General features: G+C 35.6%; 1 protein-coding gene across 7 annotated transcripts in view; it reads right to left on the bottom strand.

The window, feature by feature from the left end:
* Positions 1-27,770, bottom strand: part of ACBD6 (acyl-CoA binding domain containing 6) — a 214,528-nt gene that overhangs the window by 87,332 nt on the left and 99,426 nt on the right. For 5 of the 7 annotated variants that reach the window (XR_013529480.1, XR_013529482.1, XR_013529481.1 and 2 more), the window contains exon 6: positions 26,480-26,569. The exons of the other annotated variants lie outside the window; for them this stretch is intronic. Coding sequence is in view for 1 of the 5 variants with exons in the window: in XM_002760314.6 (XP_002760360.1) it covers positions 26,480-26,569 (90 nt within the window). In the remaining 4 variants the exon portion in view is untranslated. The remainder of the gene's footprint in view (positions 1-26,479; positions 26,570-27,770) is intronic. 7 annotated transcript variants of the gene reach the window in all.

Below are 27,770 nucleotides of genomic sequence, written 5' to 3'. Positions count from 1 at the left end.
ACTTATTAAAAGAAATGACTATTCAATATAAAAATGACAGAAAAAACTGATTAAAGAAAATTGTGAATAGGAACATGGGTTAAAAGTTACATCAAAAGGAAATGCCTGATGAATAAAATGTCGTCTACATATATGAATTTCATTATATATAAGAAAATACAGAAGATATGAGGAACTTATTACTATATCCTCATAAAACGCATCAGATAGCTGTGAATTCTAGAAGTACTGAGTCAGTATGATAAAGTATGATGGCAACGTAAGGCAGGAAAAAAAGGGTTGAATCTGTAGTTAAAACAGCAGGGGACTGGGAATCCTGGTTACACCACTTCTTAGCTTTGTGTCCTCAAGCAATTTATACAACTTCTCTGATCTTTAGTTTCCTCAGCTCTAAGACGAGGATAATGCTACACAGATTCCTATAAGGATAAAAGGAGCTAATATATAAAAGCATACTTTGCAGAATAGAAAAAAATGATTAAAATGTTTGATCTGTAAATACTGGTTTAATCATCTTTGTTCAGAATTTTCACACTTGTTTTGCATTGACATTAGTCTTTTTATTAATCCAGAAAGTCTATGTTTTTGTAGATGTAGGATTTCTTTGCATAAGGGAATGAATAAATTTGTTTCATTAGTAAGCAAATACTTATAAAATGACTCCAAGTTCTAGGACTTAAATAATACTAAAGTCTTGGTACAGTAGTCCCCTCTTCTCTGAGGGGGGATATATTTCTTTTCTTTAAAATCTTTTACTTTATGTTTGGGGGTACATGTGAAGGTTTGCTACATAGGTAAATTCGTGTCATAGGGGTTTGTCATACAAATTATTTCATCAGCTATTAAGCCCAGTTCTCAACAGTTATCCTTTCTCCTCTTCCTTCTCCCATCCTTCACTGTCCATTCTCAAGCATAGCCCAGTCAGTGTCTGTTGTTTCCTTCCTTGTGTTCATGAATTCTCAGCATTTAGCTCCCACTTAAAAGTGTTAGTATTTGGTTTTCTGTTCCTGCATTAGCATGCTAGGGATAATAACCTCCAGCTCCATCCATGTTCCTGCAAAATACATGATCTTGTTCTGTTATATGGCTGTATAGTATTCTGTGATTTATATGTACCACATTTTCTTTATCCAGTCTGTCACTGATGGGCATTTAGGCTGATTCCATGTCTTTGCTATTGTGAACAGTGCTGCATTGAACATTCACATGCATGTGTCTTTATGGTAAAATGATTTATATACCTCTGAGTATATACCCAGTAATGGGATAGCTGGGTTGAATGGTAATTCTGCTTTTAGCTCTTTGAGGAATCACCATACTGCTTTCCACAATGGTTGAACTAATTTACACTCTGATGGTGAATAGGTGTTCCCTTTTCTCCACAACCTTGCCAGCATCAGTTATTTTTTGACTTTTTAATAATAGCTATTCCAACTTGTGTGAGATGGTATCTCATGGTTTTGATTTGCATTTCTCTAATTATTGGTGATATTGAGATTTTTTTTTCCATATGTTTGTTGGCTGTGTGTATGTCTTTTGAATAGTGTCTGTCCCTGTGTTTTGTCCACTTTTTAATGGGGGGGTTTTTCTCTTGTAAATTTGTTTAACTTTTTTTACGGATGCTGGGTATTAGACCTTTGTTAGATGCATAGTTTGCAAATATTTTCTCCCATTTTGTAGTTGTCTGTTTACTCTGTTGATAGTTTCTTTTGCTGTGCAGAGACTCTTAAGTTAATTTGATCCCATTTGTCAATTTTTGCTTTTGTTGCGATTGCTTTTGATGTCTTTGTCATGAAATCTTCGCCAGTTACTATTCCAGGATGGTATTGCCTAGGTTGTCTTCCAGGGTTACAATTATTTTGGGTTTTACATTTAAGTCTTTAATCCCTCTTGAGTTGATTTTTGTATATGATGTAAGGAAGAGGTCCAACTTCAATCTTCTGCATATGGCTAGCCAGTTATCCCAGCACCATTTCAGGGGGATGCATTTCAAGATCGCCAGTGGATGCCTGAATGGTGGATAGTTGTAAATATTATATATACTATTTTTTTCTATATATATGTCTGTGTATGAGTTTAAATTATAATTAGGCACAATAAGAGATTAACAACAATCACTAATAATAAAACAGGACTTTTTTTTTTTTTTTGAGACAGAGTCTCGCTGGAGTGCAGTGGCGCGATCTCAGCTCACTGCAACCTCTGCCTCCCAGGTTCGAACAATTCTTCTGTCTCAGCCTCCTGAGTAGCTGGGACTACAGGCACACGCCACCGCATCGGCTAATTTTTGTATTTTTAGTAGAGACAGGGTTTCACCATATTGGCCAGGCTGGTCTCAAACTCCTGACCTCGTGATCTGCCTGCCTCAGCCTCCCAAAACGCTGGGATTACAGGCATGAGCCACTGCACCCGGAAAAAATAGAATAATTTTAACAACATACTGTCATAAAAGCTATGTTTATGGGATATCCCTTTCTCTCAAATTATCTTATTGTGCTATATCATAGGTAACTGACACTGCAGAGTGTGAAACAATGGATAAGAAAGGCTACCGTACGGTCAGGACTAGATTTAGTAGTTACCTTCATAACCTCAATCCTTAAAAAAGGAGTTCATAATCCTTTATAGGGAACTAATTTTTAAAACAAATCTTATTCAGAAGTCTAATCTAAAAATAAGTAAAATTTCAACTGGGGAAGAAAACCTTTAGGCATCTCTGTAGGAATTCACAGAATAGCTTGAAACTACCACACTGGTAGCTAGGCCTCCCCCAACATTTGTGTGGGTCTGGGGCAAGAGAATAAATGGAGCAGCCTCCATCCCACATCACAAAGGGTCTCACAGATGTGAGTACAGACACTTCGGTTTACATGTCCAAATGCAATACACTCCCTCACCTTTCCCTCACTTGTCGCTTTTGGCCACCCTTCAGGCCTAGGGGCACACATATCAACAGCAAGATCTGCCAATGGTTGATCCTGAGAGTGAGCTGGGTCGTTTGGACTGGTCTCAATATAAAGTCCACTGCATGATTTTAAAAATACTAAGTGGCTACACATTTTATATTTTGGGAAGGGGGAAATAAAAGAGAGAGATGATTGTTATAGATCTCAACTTTCTTATTCCTTCTCTAGTCATATACTAATACTTTCTACCACAGTATTCTCTATATTTCCTTCAACTTACTCATTTTTACAATGTTAAAATTAAAAAAATCATTCCTAAAAAATAAAAAACGATTAGAAAAAGTAACTGCTGCATGCAACAAAATCAGTCCATTGCAGAGATTTCTGAGCAGTAAGTCAGTTAACGTGGGCATTGTCGTCTCTAATGCGTAACATTCATCTAAGAGTATGTAAAATTTATCTTTAGAACAAAGTATTTACCATCCACCACTCAAGAATGTGAATCTGATATGTTACGACATATTTATTCCTGCCACACTCAATTTTCTAAAGAACAAATAAGCATATTGATCAGATATATCAAGAAGTCATGAAGCACTCAAGTAAGTTAAGATCGAGTGTTCATAATCTGAATTCTTTTTTTTCTTTTCCATAAATTACTAAGTAAGATGCATCATTTCTTTGAGGGAATATTATTTCTACTCTAAGTCTTTATTCTTAGTTTATATCAAACATATTGATATGCCAAGTAGTGTGCTAGGAATTAAGGAAAAATATCAAAGTCCCTACTCTCAGGGACCCCAAAGTCTAACAGATGGAGACAACTATGATAAAGAATAATAAATTACATAGCAGATTAAACAAAGGATATGACAGGAGTACAAAAGGGGGTATTTTAAGGGAGGCTGTAGTTAGAGGAAAAGGAGTGAAACTAGGTCAGGGTCTTTCTCAAAAAGGTGATAACTTTAGTGAAGAAGGTATAGCGAAAAGAATTCTGTGTTTGTATGTGTCTGCATGTGCAAATGTATATGTGTTTTAGGCTGAGGGAGTATTTATCTACAAAGGAACCATCATTTTTCATATTACTGTATGTCAAACATTACACAAGAGACCACTAGGAATATTGAGGCAAGAGAAAACATGGTCCCTGCACTGAAAGAACTTAGAATCCACTGGAAAGACAACAAAAAGCGGACAATAAAGTAAATACAGATTTTACATTTTTATATACATATACATTTATACAAGTATTATATAAAGTATATTCATATATATCATTCTCCGGCAGTTCTAGATTATAGAACTATCGCCATGTGTGTGTGCGTGTGAATGTGAGTGTGAGTTTTTCTGAGAGCTGAGGTTGCTCCCCTAAATTTTAACTTAGTTATACTTTTTTCTACTATGCTTTCTCAAATTCCAGGTATACAAATGTAATCTCTGACTACATATGGCTGCCAAATGACTCATTAAAAAAATTTCACCTTTGCTCTCCAATTTGCCAACAGAGAGTTGTTTTATTATTATTTTAATGTGTATGTGACCTTACGGAAAATAAGTGGGTTCCAAAACAGATAAAGGGCAGAAACTGTTTAAAAAGAAAACATGCTGAAAAACAATCTGATGTTGAACTGCCTGTTTTTTATAGTTCTGTTTAAAAATACATTCTCTAAAACGTCTTAATTTTTTTCACTTTATTTTGACAAACTAACTGAAAACTGATAAACTGAAAACTTATCATAGATAATTCGTTATTAGAATATTTGGATGTGAATCCTGACTGTATAGTAGCTCTGTGACTTTGGGTTACTTTATAAAGAAAAAAACCATTTCATAGATGATTATAAAAAAAGAGACCAAATATCTATACATATCTTGCACAGTTATTTTTAAAATAGCAAATGCTCAGCCAATAGAATTATATCTAAATTTGAATCCTTTCTTTAAACACACAACTGTATATGGGAATTCTAGACAGTTGATAGTGATTTATCACAGGACTGAGTCAGTTTAACCTGACTGTTTTTATCCTAACTCCTACTTGAGAAAGGAAGCACTGAACAACTAGTAGGTAGATACAGGATTTAGAATTACAAACTTGTTATAAAATTAGATGTGGATATTTTATAATTTTGAAATTCTCATCTTCCTGACAGCTCTTCCCTAACCTACCCACTGAGTCCTAATTTCTGGAGTTGGGGGCCTATTTTTTTAAAAGATGTATAGTTGACTCTGGTGATCCAGGTTTCAGAACTTCTGAGATATACAAAGTAAGCTCATCAATTTCACCAAAGTGAGGAACACTGGATGAAAATGCTTGATCATAAGAGATAGGGCCTTGAAAGTCAATCCTAAAAATTGAGAAATGATTCATAGATAAGTAAACCACTAGAGGTTTTTGATCACAGAATCATTTCGATATGAAGTGGAATTTAGACAATGAAGTTTAAGGAAGACTAATCTGTCAAAATGTTTAGGATTAAAAAAAAAGTCACATAAGAAGTTGCCACAATAATTCACACATGAAGAAACGATAGTTTGGACTAGTGAAGTATCAACAGGAGTAGAATATATAGTATGAAGTTATTCACACCTTACAAGGTCAACTGTAGATCCCAAGAATTCCTTTTCCCAGTCAGGTGGTAGTTGAACCTGAGTGGCAATAATGTTATCAAATGATAAACAGAATACCAAAGTGTTATTCTAATTAAGTGATTATGATGGTGATGATGATGGATAAACAACAATATGCCACATAAAAGAACAACAAAGATCTTGATAACTCAATAGGAATTTAAGCTTATGAAAAGAATGGGACAGATGGAAAACTTTCCTAGTAATATACTAGCCTAATGGTTTTAATACACATGGTTCTTTTGTTGCTACTTTTTATTATATAAACACTTATATATACAGAAAAGTAGACACTTAATACACAGATTCAACAATTAGCATTCTGTCCTATCTATCTTTGCTGAAGTAAATAAGTTACAGACATCATGATCTTGTCTTGTCTCTAAATATATCAGTATGCACCTAAAAATAACAAGAACATATTCCTGGATAACCACAATATCATTGTTACACCTAAAAGACTTAACACTAACTCCTTGATACTAATGTTACATGGTCCTCTTAACTTTTACGTTTATGTATAAATCATGATAATAGAGGCTTGTTATTTTCCTCCCTCAAGACAATTCTATACATTATTTTTGAATTATTAGTGGGAAAGTTAGTCCCTAAGATTAATCAACTTTGCAAATCCTTTGGCTTTTACTGGTAATGTGAGAGAAACTCCTCCGTCATGTAAAAAATGCGTCCTTAGAGAATGTTCATTTGATAACAAGTAGAAGTCACTTGGAATTTCATACATAGTGCTTCCTTAAGATTTTCCAGTGTTCTTCAGAGATTCACTGACTTCTTTCCATGTGTCAATGGGTATGGACTGAACATCAGCAAGAACCATGGCATGCTCAAGACTTTGCCCTTAACAGAACCAAGACCTCTGGCCAGTGTCAGATAATCTGTCACTATAAGCTACTTGTATCCAAGCCAGATATTTATTGCTATTGATCTGCCTGGTCCTAGCAAAAGACTTTTGTTCTCCCAGACCGGGACTTTGACCTCAATTAAGTTATGAATTTCAATCCGATAGACTGCTCCACTTACCCTACTGCTCTCCCTGACTGGATTAATTAGAATTAGCTAGGCCGAGAGTCACCCCGAGCTCCTCATGGATCATGTTATTTTAATAATAAATAAAGGAATAGCAGCAACGTACAAGAAGTATTTTGAAATATTGCTCATCTAGAAACATCATTCAGAACCTGCCAATATCAATTTCTCTGACTTTGATTACCTCATTTATTTTTTATTTCTTTTCATTCATTGAAATTTCCCCTAATTTCAGCTTTCCAAACATGTTCTTTGCATACAGAAATCAAAGTACTTGCCATTTTAGCACTTTGCTGCTATTTCAGAGTTTCTTTAGAGAGTAACTCATCAAATGAATCATTTGCAAAAATGTAACTTAAAACGTTTAAAATCTAAGAGCATCAAGAAAAAAGCATATCATCATCTAGGGAAAAGAGTACTAATCTTTACCTAAATGCACTTTTCCTATAGCTGGCTAATACATAAAAAGCAGACAAACAGAATGTCACTGTAAAGGCAATATCCAAGCTCACGAAGAATAAGAATGTGTAAAATACATTTATGTTTAACCCATAATCCATTGGGAAAGATTACATATTGGCCAGTGGGAATTCAAATCATGTTGATACCAACAATGACTAGTGGGATCAGAAATTGCTAAATATACTATATGGTCCTAATTTTATGACTTAATCTCTGAACAATAAAAAAATTTATTTGAAAATGTAAAGACTATTATTTAAGAATCTTCACATTCTGGGACACAGTTTTTGGTATTTGATAATGAAATTATAAAATTTTTATAAAGTATAAAAAGAATCCTAAAGCCATATATATTGTCAATTGATATTTCTGATGTAGTAAAAACCCTTTTACTTCCTTATTTATTGAAATTCTGAGTTTTGATTGGCTCTAGGTAACATAAAGAAAAGATTTAATCAGAATGCCCAAGTAGTAATTTCAATATTAAAAGCAATGGACAACTAAAGCATAAACTCTGCTTTTAAATTGCCAAGAATTACGAGTATATTTGGAAGGCACATCCTTAGTGTAAAAAGATATTCCACAACACAATAAATCAGTGTTTTATCAAACCGTTAAAAATGGAAGTTTTCAAAGAAAAGCACACTGCCATGTGTGTTCCTACGCAATTGTCTTGCATGCTCTGCTCATGTACCCCAAAACCTAAAATCCAATAAAAAATTAAAAAAAAAAAAAAAAAATGGAAGTTTTCTCATCAAATAATCTTGTACAAAGGAAACTGGCATGCATGAAAGTGATTCCTATAATGAAAAATAAACACATATATATATTTTAAGTACAGCTATTGGATTTAAACTCCATATGCCCCTCTCCCTGTTTACTCCCACATGCACACTCATTTGGGTTTTGCAGAGTATGTAAAACTGTCACTCATTTTAGAGAAGAGTTTTACATTTTCCTACGGAAAGGTGCTACACTTAAGTGCTAGTAAATGTTTCTTCCTCAGTACTTGAAACATCATTATAATCTAGGAAGGAAGTAAAACTGATATGAAGAGAGACGCTTTACAATGTGTGAGAGAATAAAGGATTAAAAAAATAATTTGAAGGCTAAGAGTGTTTTCACAATTATCTACTCAGCAGAAAAAGAAGATCAACTGACAAAATGTATCGTGTTTTTGGCAAAGAGCTTCTGTTTTCACACCTGACTTTTGTTGACTTGCCTATTCTTAAGTGGAATTAAAGCAATTCTTTAGAAAATTAACAGGTGACTTAACACAATAGCCCAGACTTTTCAAGAGACTCTTTAATTAAAATCACAAGGACACTGTGATGGAAAACAGAAAGCATATTTACATCTTCACTTACAGATAAAATATTTCAAATACAGATAAAATACGTCAAATATTTGACAATGGTATAAGAATTACATTAAAGCACAAAAATCAGAGATCTAAAATTCACACATTATATGAAAAACTTATAAATAGTAAACATTTTATAGCAAAATATTAAGGAATTTAATAAGAAATGTGTAAAACCTATATGAGAATTTTTTTTTTTTTTTTTTTGAGATGGAGTTTCACTCTTGTTACCCAGGCTGGAGTGCAATGGCGCAATCTCGGCTCACCGCAACCTCTGCCTTCTGGGTTCAGGCAATTCTCCTGCCTCAGTCTCCTGAGTAGCTGGGATTACAGGCATGCGCCACCATGCCCAGCTAATTTTTTGTATTTTTAATAGAGACGGGGTTTCACCATGTTGACAAGGATGGTCTCGATCTCTCGACCTCGTGATCCACTCGCCTCGGCCTCCCAAAGTGCTGGGATTATAGGCTTGAGCCACCGCGCCCGGCCGAGAAAAAATAATTTAAACTCCTGAAATATGCAAATTAGACTAGATCAAATGGAAAGACACCATTCTCTTGTATTGGTGACTCAATATTATAAAAATGTCAGTTCTCCCTAACTTATAAATTCAATACAATTCCAATAAAAATATCAATAAGCTATTTTATGGAGTTACACAAATTAATACGAAAGTTCACATTTCAAAAAGTGTGATAGCCAGGAAAACACTTATAAAGAAAAACTGGCCGGGTGCGGTGGCTCAAGCCTGTAATCCCAGCACTTTGGGAGGCTGAGGCGGTTGGATCACGAGGTCAAGAGATTGAAACCATCCTGGTCAACATGGTGAAACCCCGTCTCTACTAAAAATACAAAAAATTAGCTGGGCATGGTGGGGTGTGCCTTTAATCCCAGCGACTCAGGAGGCTGAGGCAGGAGAATTGCCTGAACCCAGGAGGCGGAGGTTGCGGTGAGCCAAGATCGCGCCATTGCACTCCAGCCTGGGTAACAAGAGCGAAACTCCGTCTCAAAAAAAAAAGGAAAAACTATGAAAGAGAAATATCTATTCTAGACATTAATACCACTATAAAGACTTTTAATTAAAATAATGTACATGAACAGATAAAGGGACCAGTGGAAGAAGTTATGAAGTCCAAAATTAAACCCCCAAACATACGGAAATACAATATAAGACAAAGGTGGCATTTCAAATCATGAGGGAACAGATCTTTTCATTTTTTGAGACAAGGTCTCTGTCACCCAGGCTGGAGTATAGTGGCACAATCAACAACTAACTGCAGTCTCAATCTCCTAGGCTCAGGTGATCCTCCTGACTCAGCCTCACGAGTAGCTGGGACCAGTGGTGCACACCACCATGTTTGGCTAATATTTTTTTGTTATCTGTAGAAAAGGGGTTTCGCTTTGTTGTCCCGGCTTTTCTCAAACACCTAGGCTCAAGGGATCATCATGCCTTGATCTCCCAAAATGCTGTTATTATAGGTGTGAGCCCCTGTGCCCAGCTGGGATAGACTTTTAAATAAATGGTGCCAGGACCACAGGTAAGCCGTTTGGAAAAAGACAAAATCAGATCCACATCTCCAATCACACATTTTTGAATCTAAATGTAAAATATGAAACCATACAAGTACTAGAATAAAATATGGAATCCCTCTTTAACTTTGGTGTAAGAAAAGGCTTTTAATTATGACTTAAAATCCAGAGGCAATAAAAAGACTAATAAATTTGACTATAAAAAAAATAAGAAGTTCTGGCGGGGCGTAGTGGCTCACACCTGTAATCCCAGCACTGTGGGAGGCTAAGGTGGGCGGGTGATGATGTCAGGAGTTTGAGATCAGCTTGGCCAATATGGTGAAACCCCATCTCTACTAAAAATACAAAAATTAGCCAGGTATGGTGTCATGCGCCTGTAGTCCCAGCTATTTGGGAGGCTGAGGCAGAAGAATTGCTTGAACCCAGGAGGTGGAGGTTGCAGTGAGCTGAGACTGCACCACTGCACTCCAGCCTGAGTGACAGAGTGAGACTCTGTCTCAAATAAATAAATAAATAAATAAATAAAATAAAAAGTTCTTGAATGATGAAAGATAAACAAAATCAACAGACAAATGAAAAAAAAAGGGAGAAAATATCTACAACATATACCACACACAAAGGGTTAATATCCATGATAAATAAATAACTCTGAAAACATTGAGTCATGAAAGGCCAAAAACCTGATAGAAAAATGAGAAAAAATGTGAACAGATAGTTCGCCAAAACCAGGATATAAAAATGGCCCTGAAATATATGAAAGGAGAGAGAGACTCCAATACAGGAACAATCGGGAACTTTAATACAACATCCTCACCACTGGACAGAAATCATCTGGACAGAAAGTTAACAAAGAAATACTGGATTTACACTGCACATTAGACCAAAAGGACTTAAGAGATATTTATAGAACATTTCATCCAACAACTATAGAAATACACATTCTTCTCATCAGCATGCAGAAAATTCTCCAGGATAGACCCTATGTTAGGAAACAAAACAAGTCTCAACAAATTTTAATAAATCGAAATATCAAGTATCTTCTCAGTCCACAATGAAATAAAACTATAAATCAGTAACAACAAGAACTTCGGAAACTGTATAAATACATGGAAATTAGACAACATGCTCCTGAATCACCACTGGGTCAAGGAAAATATAAAGGAAGAAACAAAAAAACTGCTTGAACCAAATGAAATTCAAAACACGAGGTACCAAAACCTATGGGATACAGTAAAATCAGTGTTTAGAGGCAAGTTTATAGCAATATATACCTTCATCAAAAAAGTAAAAATATTTCAGATGAACAATCTAACAATTCACCTCAAGGAACTAGAAAAATAAGAACAGCGGGGTGCAGTGGCTCTCGCCTGTAATCCCAGCACTTTGGGAGGCTGAGGCAGGCAGATAACCTGAGGTTAGGAATTTGAGACCTGCCTGGCTTACATGGTGAAATCCTGTCTCTACTAAAAAATACAAAAAATAGCTGAGTGTGGTGGTACACACCCATAATCCCAGGTACTCAGGTGGCTGAGGCAGGAAAAAAGCTTGACCCCAGGAGGTAGAGGTAGCAGTGAGCTGAGATTGCACCACTGCACTCCAGCCTGGGTGACAGAGTAAGACTCTGTCTCAAAAAAAAAAAAAGGAAAGAAAAGAAAGAGAGAAACAAGAACAAACCAAACTCCAAATTAGCATAAGAAATAATAAATCACAAAACTGAATGAGACTTAAAAAAAATCAACAAAATGAAAAATTGTTTTTTGAAAAGATAAACAAATTAATACACCACTGGCTAGAGTAACCAAGAAAAAAAGAGAGAAGACCTAAATAAAATCAGAAACGAAAAAGGAGACATTAAAACTGATACCACAGAAATAAAAAGGATCATCAGAGACAATTATAAACAATTATACACTGAGAAACTAGAAAACCTAGAGACAATGGATAACTTCCTGGACAATACAAACTGCCAAGATTGAATCTGGAAGAAAAAGAAAACATGAACAGATCAACAGTGAGTAATAAGAATGAATCAGTGATAAAAAAAATCTCTCAACAAAGACAAGTCTAGGACTGGATGGCTTCACTGCTGAATTCCACGAAACTTTCAAAGAAGAATTAACACCAATTCTCTTCAAACTATTCTTAGGAAAAAAACTAGAGCAAGGAATTCTCCCTAATTTCTTCTACATTACCTAATATCAAAATCAGATAAGGATGCAGTAAGAAAAGAAAACTACAGGCCTGATGAACATAAATACAAAAATTCTCAACAAAAAGTATTTTGTTGTACAGAATACGTCATGATCAAGTGGGACTTATCCCAGGGATGCAAGGATGGTTCAACATATACAAATTAATAAACATGATATATCACATCAATAGAATAAAAGACAAAACCGTATCACTATCTCAACAGACAGAGAAAAAACATTTGATAGAATGCGACATCTCTTCATAATAAAAACTCTCAACAAACTAGGCATAAAAGGAACATACCTTAACATATAAAAGCCATATGACAAACCCACAGCTAACGTCATACCAAATGGGGAAAAAGTGGAAAGCTTTTCCCCTAAGAACTGCAACAAGATAAGAATGCCCACTTTCACCACTTCTATTCAACACAGTACTGGAAGGGTTAGCAAGAGCAATTAGGCAAGAGAAAGAAAGAAAAGCCATCCAAACTGGAAAAGATGAAGTCAAACTGTTCTTCTTTGACAAGGAACTCATCTTATATCTAGAAAAACCTATAGCCCCCCCCTCCAAAAATCTCTGAGATCTAATAAACAAATTTAGTCAAGTTGCTGGATACAAAATCAACATATAAAAAATGAGTAGTGTTCCTATACTCCAGTAATGAACTAGCTGAGAAAGAAATCAAGAAGGCAATCCCATTTACAATAACTACAAAAAAAAATACCTGGGAATAAATTTATCCAAGGAGGTGAAAGATCTCTATAAGGAAAACTACATAACTGATGAAAGAAATTGAAGAGGATACACACAAACACACAAAAAGACATCCCATGCTCATGAATTAGAAGAATATTGTTTAAATGATCATACTGCTTAAATTAATCTACAGATTCAATGCAATCCTTCCTATCAAAATACTGATGTCATTTTTCACAGAAATAGAAAAAATAATTATGAAATATGTATGGAACCAGAAAAGAGCCCAAATAGCCAAAACAATCCTGAGCAAAAAGAATGAAGCTGGAGGCATCATACTATTTGACTTCAAAATATATTATACTGTTATAGTAACCAAAAAAGCATGGTACTGGAATAAAAACAGACACACAGACCAACAGAATAGAATAGAGAATCCAGAAGTAAATCTACGTATTATTCAGAGTCAACTAATTTTCATCAAAGATGCCAAGACTATACATTGAGGAAAAGACATCCTTTTCAATAAATGGTATTGGAAAAACTGGGTTTCCACATGCAGGGGAACAAATTGGATCCCCATCTCTCACCATATATAAAACTCAACTCAAGATGGATTAAATACTTAAATTTAAGGCCTGAAACTATAAAACTACCAGATGAAAATATAAGGATCTTGGTCTAAACAAAGATTTTATGGTTAAGACTTTGAAAGCACAGATTAAAAAAAAACAAAAATAGCTAAATGAGACTTTATTAAACCACAAAGCTTCTGCACAGCAAACAAACAAAAGAGTAAAGAGTCAACCTGTAGAATGTGAGAAAATATCTGCAAACTATCTGACAAGGGACTAATATCCAGAATATACCAGAAACTCAAACCATTCAATAGTAAAAAAAAAAATAATAATCCTATTAAAAAATGGGCAAAGGATGTGAATAGACATTTCTCAAAAGCAAACAAACAGCTAACAGCTACATGAAAAAATGCTTAACATCACTAATCATCATCAGGGAAATGTAAATCAAAACCACAGATATCATTTTATCCCAGTTAGAATGGTTATTATTAAAAAGATTAAAAAGTAACAGATGTGGCAAGAAAGCAAAGAAAAAACAACTCTTACACATGGTTAGTGATAATGTAAATTAGTACAGCCACTATGTGGAATTCATAAAAAACTAAAAACAGAACAGCCATACATTTTAGCAATCCCACTACTGGGTATTTATGCCAAAAAACGGTACGGAGGGAGGGAGGGAGGGAGGAAGGAAGGAAGGAAGGAAGGAGTGTATCAAGGTACACCTGCACTTTGATGTTCACTGCAGCACTATTCACAATAGCAAAGATACAGAATCAACTGCAGTGTCCATCTACAGATGAATAAAGAAAATGTGGTATGCATACACAACAGAATACTAGTCAGCTATGAAAAAGAATGAAATCACGTTATTTGAAGCAATGTGGCTAGAACTGGAGGCCCTTATGTCAAGTGAAATAAGCCAGACACAGAAAGACGTATTTTACATGTTCTCACTCATATGTAGGAGCTAAAACAGTTGATCTCATGAAGACAGTGGATGGAAGGACTGGTACCAGAGGCCGGAAAAGGTGTGTTGGTGGGAGGCGGTGATGAAGAGGCTGATCAATAAACATACAGCTGGATAGAAGGTATAATGTTTTGTAGCAGAGTAGGGTTACTACAGTTAGCAATAATGTATTGTGTATTTCAAAAGCAGTAAGAAGAGAGAACTTGAAATGTTCCCAATACATAGAAATGATAAAAACTCCAGGTAATGGATACTCCAAGTACCTGAACTGATCATTACACATTCTATGCATGCAATAAAATACTTATAACACAAAAGAAGTCAGTAAAGAAAAACGAGAGAAACAAAGAGCAGGTGGGACAAACAGAAAGCAAATAGCAAGCTGGTAGACTTAAACACAACTATACCAGTAATTATATTAAACATAAATGAATTAAACACTGCAATTAAAAGACAAAGATTATCATAGTAGATAAAGACCAAAACCCAACTACACGCTATTTGTAAGAGACATGCCTTAAATATAAAGATACAGTGTTATGGACTGAATTGTGCTATCTACATCCAATTCCTCAATATGACTATATTTAGAAATAGGGTCTTTAAAGAGGTAAATAAGGTTAAATTAGGTCATAAAAGTGGGGCCTTAACCTGATAGGGCTGGTGCCCTTACAAGAAGAGAAGGAGACACTAGAGATTTATCTATATATGAGCACAGAGGAAGGGCCCGTGAGGACACAGAAAGAAGGTGGCTATCTACAAGCCAAGGTGAGAGTCCTTAACAGTAACCAACTGTGCTAGTATTTTAATCTTTGATTTAGAACCTCTAGACCCATGAGAAAATAAATGTCTGTTGTTTATGCTACTTAGTATGTGTATTTTGTTATAGCAGACCAAGAAGACTAACATATAGACATAGGGTACAAGCAAAAGGATGAAAAAGGCTGAGCACAGGGGCTCACACCTATAATCCCAGCACTTTAAGTAGGTGGATCACTTGAGGTCAGGAGTTCGAGTCTGGCCAACATGGTGAAACGCTGTCTCTACTAAAAAAACAAAAATTAGCTGGGTGTGATGGCGCGCACCTGTAGTCCCAGCTACTTGGGAGGCTGAGGCTGGGGAATGGCTTGAACCCAGGAGGCAGAGGTTGCGGTGACCTGAGATTGCACTACTGCACTCCAGCCTGAGCGACAGACCTAGACACTGTCTCAAAAAAAAAAAAAAAGCAATACACATTCAGCAGCTAAGCTATGAGTTAGCTTAGGTGCATTAAGTGCATTTTCATCTTATTTTCAACTTATGATGTGTTTTTCAGGATGTAAGCCTATCATAAGCCAAGGACCATCCGCAGTGTACTTCTTCCCCTCTTAACTGCTTTCAATTTTTTTTTCTAATTTATCTTCCAAAGCTTGATTTTAATGTGTCTTGGTGTGGATTTTTTCAGGTATATCTGTCTATGGTTCTCTCAGCTTCTTAAATCTGTAGGTTTATGCCTTTTAACAAATTTGGGAAGTTTTCAGTCAGTATCTGAATTTTTTTTGTAGTTCCACACTCTTTCTCCTGTCCTTCTAGCACTCTGATGACAAAAAATGTTAGATCTTTACAATTGTCCTACAGTCCTAGAGGCTCTATTAATGTCTTTTCCATCTACTTCTCTCTGTTGTTCAAATGATATACCTTCTATTGATTTATCTTCAAGTTCACGGACCCTTTTCTTTATCCTTTCCATCTAGTATTGAGTGCATCCAGTGAATTTTTATTTCAGCTATTGTATTTTCAATTCTATAATTTCCATTTAGTTCCTTTTTGGATCTCCTATTCCTTTGCTGAGATTTTCTGTCTCTTTTTCCCCATTTGTTTCTAGAATGTTTGTATCTACTCATTGAAACATTTTTATGATTATTGTTTTAAAATCTTTGCCAGATAATTTCAACATCTCACTGTTTGATGTTCCTTTTACCATTCAAGTTGTGATTTTCTTGGTTTTGGTATAAGTAATTTTCAATTTTGAGTATGTGAATCTGCATTCTATTTAAATCTTTTAGTTTAGCAAGCAGTTTCCCTATTTGGGTTTCTTGTGCAGGTCCTGATCTACTTCCATGAGTTGTGGTTCCAATGATAATTTCATTTTCAGATCCCTTAGTACTATTTGGTTCTGCCTTGCTTGTGTGCTACAGAGAGGTCAATGTGAAAATGTAGGCACTATTCCACACTATAGTTCAGTTCTCAACCCTTCTGTCATGTTAATTTTGGTCAGTATAATGTATGAGTCACTCTGGGATCTTTCCAGGACTCCACATACAAGTTTAAAGGATCTCTTTCTCCAGCTCCCTCCTCTCTAAAAATCCTCCCTCACACTGTCACTCGCTATTTGGGAAGGGTAGAAGTACTACCTCATTGTTGTCTTTATTTCCAGGGTTGGGGAGGTGGTGAATATCCAAGCTTACCACTTGGTCTCCACTGACACTACACTTAGGACAAAAGGGGAGTATTACCTGCTACCTCTGGGCAGGTGATGAAAGTCTACATTTCCCATTTGGCCTCTTCTGGCATCACCCTGGTTAGGAAAGAAAATCTTTCCCACTACCACTCCCTGCTACCACTGGGCAGGAAGTGAAAGCCCAAGGTTTTCACTCAGCCTATGTTGATAACACCCTGATGGGGAAGAGAAGCACTGCTTGCCACCACCACCCAGGTGATGTCTAGGCTTCCCTTTCAGCCTCCAAGCAAGGAGGATATTCTTCCTCCATGTTATTTGGCTGGGGTAGGGTGGGTATTGCTGAAAAGTTCTGTTCTGTTAGATTGTACCTTTTCCTGTCCTTTGGCAAGAGATAACAGGGTTTTCTTATCTGTACCTGTTGGTATTTCTGGGTTGTAGGCTTCTCCAGAGCCCACTTCAGCTTATACAGAAACAAAAAGAAAGAAAACCCAGAGAAATCACCACAATGTCATTTCTCAATTCTTGAGATCCCTAGTCAGTCAGCTCTCTTCTTCTAACCTTATAGTCTTCTTATGCTTATTTGCTGTATATGTCGTCCAGGGTTTTAAATCTGAACTGAATAGGAAGAACAGGCAGAAGTAAGTCTTATCTGGAACTGAAAACCCCTTATCTAAGCATTAAAGAATAGTTAATACTAATCTTAAATACATTCTTTCAGAGAATAAAGGAATATTTCTCATCTGGTTTTATGAAGCTAATAAAACTATCTCCATTTGCAAATGATATAATCTTGTATATAAAAATTATAAGGAATCCACTAACAAACTATTAGAACTAGTAGAAGTATTCAAAAAGAATGCCAGATACAGATCAATAAACACAAATCTTTTTTTTTTTAATTTTTGTAGCAACAGAGTATCACTATATTGCCCAGGCTGGTCTCAAACTCCTGGTCTCTAGTGATCTTCCTGCTTTGGCCTTCCAAAGTGCTGGAATTAAGGTGTGACCTATCATGATTGGCCAAAAATCAATTGTATTTCTATACATTAACAATGAACAGCTGGCATGGTGGCTCACACCTGTAAGCCCAGCACTTTGGGAGGCCCAGGTGGGCAGATCACGAGGTCGAGAGATCAAGACCATCCTGGCCAACATGGTGAAACCCCATCTCCACTAAAAATACAAAAATTAGCTGGGCGTGGTGGCATGTGCCTGCAGTCCCAGCTACTCAGGAGGCTGAGGCAGAATTGCTTGAATCCAGCAGGCACAGAGCGCCACTGCACTCCAGCCTGGCGCCTGAGACTCTTGTCTCAAAAAAAACCCCAAAAAACAATGAACAATCAGAAAAGGAAATAAAAAAAACAATTCGATTTATAACATCAAAAAGATAGAATACTTAGCAATAAATTTAACAAAAGAAGTATAAGACTTGTACACTAAAAACTATAAAACATCACTGAAAGAAATTCAATAAGACATAAATAAATGGGAAGACATCATATATTCATGGACTTAATGTTTTAAGATGGTACTATTCCCAAACTGATCTACAGATTCAATGCAATCCTTATTAAAATCTTGGCTGCTTTTTTTTTTTTGCAAAAATGAACAAACTTATCCTAAAATTCAGATGGAAATTTATGGGGCCCAGAATAGCCAAAACAACCTTGAAAGAAGGTGGAGGAATCACACTTCTCGATTTCAAAACTTCCTACAATGCCACAGTAACCAAGACTGTGTGGTATTAATATAAGGAAAGATATATTGATCAGTTGAATAAAATTAAGAATCTAGAAATAAATCCTCATATTATAAACAAATTTATTTTTGACAAGAGTACTACAATGATTTAATGGTGGAAAGAACAGTCTTTGCAATAATGGTGAAACAACTGGATATCCATATGCAAAAGAATGAAGTTAGACCCCTACTCCACATTCTACCCAATTAAAACAAATCAAAGACTTAAAGGTAAGAGATAACACCGTAAAATTGAAAAAGGCTTAATCATCATGATCTTTGATTACATAATGATTCCTTAAAACCACAAACATAAAAAATAAACAAGACCATAAAAATTTAACTTTTATGTTTTAAAGGATATATCAAGCAAGTAAAATGACAATTCAATGAACCAAAGAAAGTATCTGCGAATCATACATCTGAAAACAGACTTGTACTCAAAATATGTAACTCTTAAAACTCAATAATAGACAAATAACACAATTTTTTTAAATAAGCACAAGATCTGAATATAAATTTCCACAATGAACATATATAAATGATCAATGAGTATATGAAAAGATGCTCAACATCATTAACCATCAAGGACATAAAAATCAAAACTACAGTGAGATGCTACTTCCCATACTTTAGGATAGCTATAATCAAAAAGACATGATAACAAGTATTGGCAAGGGTGTGTAGAAACTAGAACTCTCATACATTGCTGCTGAGAATGTAAAATGATGCAGCCTCTTTAAAAAACAACAGGCAGTTCCTCAAAAGGTTAAAACACAGTAGTGGCAAGGCGCGGTGGCTCACGCCTGTAATCCCAGCACTTTGGGAGGCCGAGGCGGGTGGATCACGAGGTCAAGAGATCAAGACCATCCTGGTCAACATGGTGAAACCCCGTCTCTACTAAAAATACAAAAAAAAAAAATTAGCTGGGCACGGTGGTGCATGCCTGTAATCCCAGCTACTCAGGAGGCTGAGGCAGGAGAATTGCCTGAAGCCAGGAGACGGAGGTTGCGGTGAGCCAAGATTGCGCCATTGCACTCCAGCCTGGGTAACAAGAGCGAAACTCCATCTCAAAAAAAAAAACAAAAAAAAAAAAACACAGTAGTTAATGCTATGGCCCAGCAATTCTACTCCTAGGTATATACCTAAGAGGAGTGAAAATATAAGTGTATATGTCCACATTCAAGAAAGCTCACAGCCCCTTTATTCATAATAGCTAAACACTGAATGGCAAAAAAAACAAACACCTAAATGTCCACCAAGAGAAGAACAGATCAAATTGTAGTATATAAACACAAAGAAATGTTATACAGCAATAAGGGAACAACTGATATAGGTAACATGGATGACTCTCACAAATGTTATGTTGAACATATCAAGCTTAATCCCAAAGTATATATACTTTACTATTCCAAATATTTGAATTTTAAGAAGAGTCAGAACTAATCAGGGGTGACAGAAGTTCAGAATAGTAGTCACCTCAGGGTGGAAGTGAAGGACAGATATTGACAGAAAGTAGCTTTAGGGGAACAAATTTTCTAGGAGTTCCAGGAATGTTCTAATTTGAATTAGGTGGTAGTTACACAACGGTGTGTGTGTGTGTGTGTGTGTGTGTGTGTGTAAAATTCACTGAGCTGTATCCTTATTTGTGCACATTTATCTCACTAAATTTATTTTATACCTTAATAATTTTAACTAATGAAGAAAAATACATTATGTACAGTATTATACTAAATAGCTTTAAAATATATACACGTAAGTAGAAAAAATAAAGAGGAAAATGAAATACATTTGAATTTTACAGTGAAGAGGTTAAGAGCTTGGGCTTTGGAGTCAGAATATTCAAATCTAGGCTTTGGCCTTCACTAGCTCTATGACTTCTTTAAGCTCCTGTCTCTTCACCAGTAAAAGGTAGGGCATAATATATGCACATTATGGGATTGATACAATGACTAAAAGAGACAATGCACATAAAACTCTTGGCACATAATAAACACTAAACACTTGTTATATCCTACCTACCCCACCCCACCCCACACAGATACACACTATATAATGGGATTACAGATGATTTTATTTATTGCTTTGTACTTTTCTCACGTTTTTGAAATCTTTCATGAGACACAGATAGGCACAAGGGATTCACTGAGAAGGCACATTGCTCTATGCTAGTCTGTAAACCATAAGCTTATATAATGTATGCATCATAAAGCCCTTATACATTTCTGTACCACTTAAACAAAATGTTTTTCTTTTAAACTGCATAGCACCGGTACACAGTATTGACACATACACCACAGATGCTCCTACTCCTCCTGCCAATAAATGTTCAGCATTCAAATATCTTTTAATGTGCTTTGCGGGGTAGTTTTAATCTTTCTTCAGGGCTTGAAAAATCAAAGTTACTCAAGAAGTCAGAGACGGGTGTGTGTGTGTGTGTGTGTGTGTGTACGCACGCATGCGTGCATGTAAGCCATATCCTAATCCCAAATGTGGTAAGAACCTACCTTCCAGAGTGGAACTAAAAATCAATACCAAGCAGTGGAAGAGACAAAACTGTATCCATAATATTGTTAGATAATGAATAACATCTATAAAGCATTTTTCTTAGAAATAAAATTTCCAGTTTCAATTCCATCACAATCACAGAACACAGAAGCTGCAGTGCAATAAAAAAAATGTAGGAGATAGACCAAAGGGTAAAAGATGACAGGAAAACACAGAGTAGACTTTGACATATCTCTAATTACTGCTTCGTTTCAGACTAATGGTAAAAATTAGTCTTCAGATAGTTGATAACATCAGACTGTCTGTGCTGAGTTAGTACCAAGATCTGTGGCCAAGCAAATACTTCTAATAAAATTGATTTTCCTTTTTGGCAACCAATAGGCCAGTCAATAATAATGTTGTTTAAGAAATATTGAGTCATGAGGGAGATGAACCTTTCCTTCCATTTATTATGTTTGTATTGTCTATATTTGAAAAGAGTTTTCAATAAAGAAATTCCAAAGAAGATATTACAAGGGACAGAGCTATTCTGAGAGCTAATCTCCAGAAGCCCTTTGACTTGGAAGCATGTTAGCAACTCAAACTGGAAAAGCCAAAAACATCCCATTAACTAAAGTTAGACTATACAGATTATGACTGTCAATAGTAAAAGAAAATCAAAGCTAATGGCTACACACTAGGGGCATGTGAATACAAAGGGGGCAAGGAAAACATTGTGCCAGGCATATAATTCTAACAGATCCATCCTAAAAACCTACATTGAACTTATACGTTGCATTAAAGGTGGTATTTAGTAAAGAATGTTCTATAAAGCCACATAAGGTAGTTTTGGGCTTATCTGTCTCATACTATCCAAATAAACAGAACATAAGAAATCCATAAGGCAAAAACCTCAGGTGATGCCTAACTTGAGAAAATTACCCTACACAATACCTCCAAACAATTTGTTTGGTTAAAAAAATGTTTTGTTGTTTTTTAGAGATAGGGTCTTGGGCTCTGTCACCCAGGCTGGAATGCAGTGGCCTAATCATAGTTCACTGTCACCTCAAACTCCTGGGCTCAAGTGATCCTCCCACCTCAGCCTCCAGAGTAGCTAGGATTACAGACACCCACCACTACAACTAATTTTTAAAAAAAAATTTTACGGAGATGGGGTCTTACTATGTTGCCCAGGCTGGTCTCAAACTCCTGGCCTCAAATGACCCTCCTGACTCAAACTCCCAAAGTGCTAGGATTACAGGCATGAGCTAAATAAGGAATAACAGTAGAAAAGGTTTTGAATGAGTAGTGAAGGAATTTGCCCAACCAGATTTTAATCTATTTTGAAGCTGTAATACTTAAAACAGTGTAGCACAAATACCTGAACAGAAAACCAGAGAAATGGAATGAAAGAACAAGCCCCCAAAATTGACTGAAATGAATAAAAGAATTGAGACTATGATAAGACAGTTCAAATTACTAGAGAAAAGATAACAATTATTTATTCAATAAACATTACTGGAATTGGATAGTCATCTGGACAAAAATAAAGTTGGCACCATCTGGACAAAAGCAAAATTCCTATTACATACATATGATAAAGAAATTCTAGATGAGTTGATTAAAACCATGAAATAATAAAAGCATTAGAAGAAAATATGAGGGAAAATTTTAATTAACAACTATATCACAAAGGAGAAATTTTCCTCACTATATAAAAAGTTCCTGTAAGTTAAGAAGAAAAATACCATCAATACAATGGGAAACTGAGGAAAAGATAGATTAAAAATATGATATACCATTCATCAAACAGAGAACAAAAAGTGTTATGATGAACTATTTGGTATGGCTAGAGAAACAGGAATTCTCTCATACATTGCTGGTGGAAGTATAAATTGTTACAGTCCATTTATATGGTACTAGTTAACTAAATTATAATAAATTCTCTAAAAGGAATATTATATGGCCATTAAAAAGAATAAGGCAGGACTATATGTACAAACATAGAACAGCCTCCAAGATAAATTATTAAAAAAACAAGTTGTAGAACAGCATGTACAGTTTGCTATGATACTGCTACTTTATATTCTTGCATATATAACATTCTAAAAGGACATATATAAAACTGGCAATAGGTGCTGCCTCTGGGTGGCTGAGAAACAAAGTTGGAAAGAAGAGATTTTTTTTAAGTACAGCTTTTGTTGTTGTTCGTTTTCTCCTTTGTGTATGTATACTTACTTACTTACAGTGAACTACACAGATTTCAAAGTAAGGTGTGGTCCTAAGTGAGGCAATCAGCCCAAGAAGAAGGCATACATTTCTAATGGGGAAAGAAGTATTTCTTCTGATGAAACAACAGTGATTTATCCCAAAGGTCTGGGCAGGTGTTTAGTTCCTTTCTGGTTCACATGTTCTATTGTTCTAACATCTTGCCAGTTGCTTTATGAGTGGATCTTATTTATTCAACATTTAATTACTGAGCAATACTATGTGTCAGATATTATGCTAAGCACCAGTGATATAACCAAATTCTGATACTTGTATATGGTGGTGTCGAGGATACACACATGTAAACAGCCAAAGTAACTGCACTATGATAAGTAGCAGGGGTGTCTAACTGGTTACAGTAAAGGAAGGCTTCCAGGAGGAAATAATATATAAGCTGAGGCCTAGGAAGTGAACAAAGGAGAGAGAAAAACAGTATTATTTAAAGGCCAAGAAGTGAGCAGCATATCAGGTTTTTCAGAACGAGTGGTGTTTAGTATACCAGGAATAGTACATAAGCAAGAGTGTGCTGAGAAATTAGTGGAGACATAAGCAAGGCCCAGATCATAAAGTGCTTTACAGGGCAAATTATATTAAATTTTATCTTAGAAAAATAAAAGTAAACAGGAAAACATTGGTAAACTTGAAGTTTAGAAAACCCCTCAATGAAATGTGGGGAATATATTGTAGGATGTCAAGATTAGAAGTAGGGATATAGTTCAGAGTGCTGAAATAATCTAAGAAGTCTGAACTAATGCACTGTTGATGTTGAATGAGAGAAGTGGGTTTGAGAGACTAAGATTACTTAGAAAACAGAACCTACAGGACTTGAATAAGTATGAAGGTGAGGGAAGAATCAAGAACTCCTGGGAACTGGTTGGATGATGGTGCCAATTATGGTGAGTGGCAGGTGGGGAAGGGTGGGCTGTTGAGGGAGGCTGGTGTTTAGTGTTAGATATCGTGAGTTTGAAGTGTCTGAGGAACATCAAAGAAGAGAGATGTGTGTCTGGAGCTACTGGCTGAGATATGCATTGGTGATAAAGATTTATTCTACTTTCTCTGTGAAATAAGAGGTATTCTGAAGATAAAGACCAGAAGACTTGGTAGTCAAATTTAATGATATTACCATGATTTACGTTAACAACAGTGTTGTGTGATTTTATTATTATTATTTTTTAGCTTTTTCCAGAACCCAAGCATAAAAAGACAAGGATACTTATGTTACCACTTCTATTCAATCTAGTACTTGAAGGTCTAGTCAGAGCCATTAGGCAAGAAAATGAAATAAAAGGCACCCAAATCAGTCATTAGGATGTCTATTGTCAAAGCACAGAAAATAACAACTGTGGGCAAGGATGTGGAGAAATTCAAACATTTGTGTATTACTGGTGGAAATGTAAAATAGTACAGCTACCGTGGGAAATAATAGGGCGATTCCTCAAAAAAATTAAACATGGAATTATCATATGATCCAGCAGTTCTATTTTTGGGGTATATACTCAAAAGAAATGAAAGTGGGGACTTGAACACACATTTGTATATCCATGTTCACAGTATCATTATTCATAATCACCAAAAGGCCAAAGCAAACCAAGTGCCCATGGATACTGAAACAGAAAAAATATGGCAAATACATAAAAATAATAATCAGTTTTAAAAGGGAAGACAATTCTGACACATGCAACCACACAGATGAATCTTGATGATGTTATGCTAAGTGAAATAAGCTAGTCAAAAAGGGACAAATATTGTATGATTCCACTTATATGAGGTACCCAGAGTAGTCAAATTCACAGAAATAGAAAGTAGAATGGTAGTTGCCAGGGGCATAGGGAAGGGAGGAATGGGAAATTAGTGTTTAACAGTTAGAGTTTCAGTGGGTGGAGATGAAAAAGTTCTGGAGATGGGTGGTGACCATGGGTGCACACAATATGAATGTATTTAGTGCCACATAACTATACACTGAAAATGGTTAAAATGATAAATTTTATGTCATGAATATTTTACCACAATAAAAAAGAAAAAGAAAACAAAGGGTAAATTTTAATGACCTTGGATTTGGCAATGGTTTCTAAAGAAACCATAAACAAAAGAGAAAACAAATGATAAATTAGATTTCACCAAAATTTACAACATGTGCATCAAAAGACACTCTCAAGAAAATGAAGAGAAAACTCACAAAAAGGGAGAAGACACTTGTAAATCATGTATCTGATAAGGGTCTAGTATCCAGAATACAGAAAGCAATCCTACAACTCAACAACAAAAAGACAAACAAATCACTTTAAAACAGGCAAAGACTTAAACAGACATTTCTCCAAAAAAGACATGAAAATAGTCAACAAGTATATGAAAAGATACTCTGTATCATTAGTCATTAAGGAAATGCAAATCAAAATCATACCATGATGAGGTATCACCTCATAGCCAATAAGATAGTTTTTTAAAAAGGGAAAATAACAACCATTGGTTAGGATGTGGTGAAACTGGAAGCATCATACACAGCAGCTGGGCATGAAAAATGGTGTAGCTCATATGGAAAACAGTTTGTCAGTTGCTCAAAAAGTTAAATATCCAATTACCATATGACCCAGTAATTCCACTCCTATTTATACAACCAAAAGGACAACAGGTATTCAAACAAAAATGCAAGTACACAAATGTTCACAGCAGGATTATTCACAACTGCCAAAAGGCAGAAACAACCCAAACTGTCCATCAATTGATGAATAGATAAACAACACATAGGATACGCAAAACATTCAGCCACAAAAAGGAATGAGGTACTGTTATATGCTAAAATATGGATACACCTTCAAAACATTATGCTAAGTAAAAGAAGTCAAACACAAAAAACCTGTAAATTTTATGATTCCATTTATATAAAATATCCAGAATAGGCAAATCTATAGAAACAAAAAGCAGATTAGCGGTTGCCAAGGTCTGGAGTGAGGCGAGAAATATAAAGTGACTGCTTAATGGGAATAGGGTTTCCTTTTGCGGTGATGACAGTATTATAGAACTCTATAGCAGCAATAATTACACACACTGTGAATTGCACTAAATGCCATTGAATTGCACATTTCACAACAGTTAATCTGGTAAATTTTATGCTATGTGAATTATACTTCAATTAAAAAAATAAAAGCTCTTCTTTATCACTCTTACCTGACAGTTAATGTCAGCTCTATGTTGTAGCAAGACTGTGACTAGATCCTTATGTCCTCGATCACAGGCCCAATGAAGCAGAGCCCTACCCTAAAAACACAGAATAAGATAAATGAATTTGTTGTATCAGTTGTAGGGTCATGTAAAAGATACAGTGTTTTAAAGAAAGACAAGGAAATATGTAAAATAATGGGTTAATTATTCTAAGAATGCCTGATATAAAAATGCACTATGGGAAAAGCAATAAACAATGGGGCCAGGCACAGTGGCTCATTCCTGTAATCCCAGTGCTATGGGAGGCTGAGGTGGGTGGATCACCTGAGGTCAGGAGTTCAAGACCAGCCTGGCCAACATAGTGAAACCCTGTTTCTGCTAAAAATATAAAAATTAGTGGGGGCATGGTGGTGGGTGCTTGTAATCCTATCTACTTGGGAGGCTGAGGCAGGAGAATCACTTGAACCTGGGAAGCAGAGGTTGCAGTGAGCTGAGATCGTGCCATTGCATTCCAGCCTGGGTGACAGAGCAAAACTCCATCTCAAAACAACAACAACAACAAAAACAACAAAAATCAGTCAATTAATGGGAAGCCCCGAGATCTACTTCTGGGTCTATTATGTACTAGCCCAGTAATTGCTTTCAGCTCAATCACTTACAGAGTGGAGCTAATGATAGCAGTAACAATAATAATATCAATAATATCTACTGAATGAATGAACTATAAGAAAATGCTTTGTAAACTGTACTTTTAAAATACATGGTTTTCTTAAGGATTATGTCCATTTCTTCTTTCTTCTGGAAAATAATCATATGAATAAAAGAGCAAGAACTTAAACCTAGGTGGAAATTATAATCTAAATGTACTATATCTAAATTTCCTCAAATTTATTCCTTAAAAAGATTAAACAGTTTGAAAATAAGCATTTCTCATTATTGCCAAGTTTGCACTCTGAAATACCTCAAAAACACTAGCACAATCTATTAGTGTCTATTATCTAACAGTTGACTGTGAAAGCCACTTGCAAAAGGGAATGGATGATTAACTATTAGGAGATAAACTGTTCAATATGAAATATTAATTTTAACACTTGTCTACCAAAGACTCACAGTTACTACATGTATTATTTCTATTCTCTACTGCCAGAAAATCTTGTTCTAGTTAATGGAAAAAAAAAAAAAGCCTACTTTGTTCAGAAGAATAAACAAAACCCCCAAAGCTAAGGGCTTTTCTGACTAAATGAGTGATGTATGGCTTACTACTTTCTGAAGGTGGAAATCATGTTTGTGATTTATA

The sequence above is a fragment of the Callithrix jacchus genome, chromosome 18 (assembly GCF_049354715.1).
Source record: "Callithrix jacchus isolate 240 chromosome 18, calJac240_pri, whole genome shotgun sequence".
NCBI lineage: Eukaryota > Metazoa > Chordata > Mammalia > Primates > Cebidae > Callithrix > Callithrix jacchus.
Note: the sequence above shows the minus strand (reverse complement) of the source record. Positions and strands in the feature narration are given on the sequence as shown.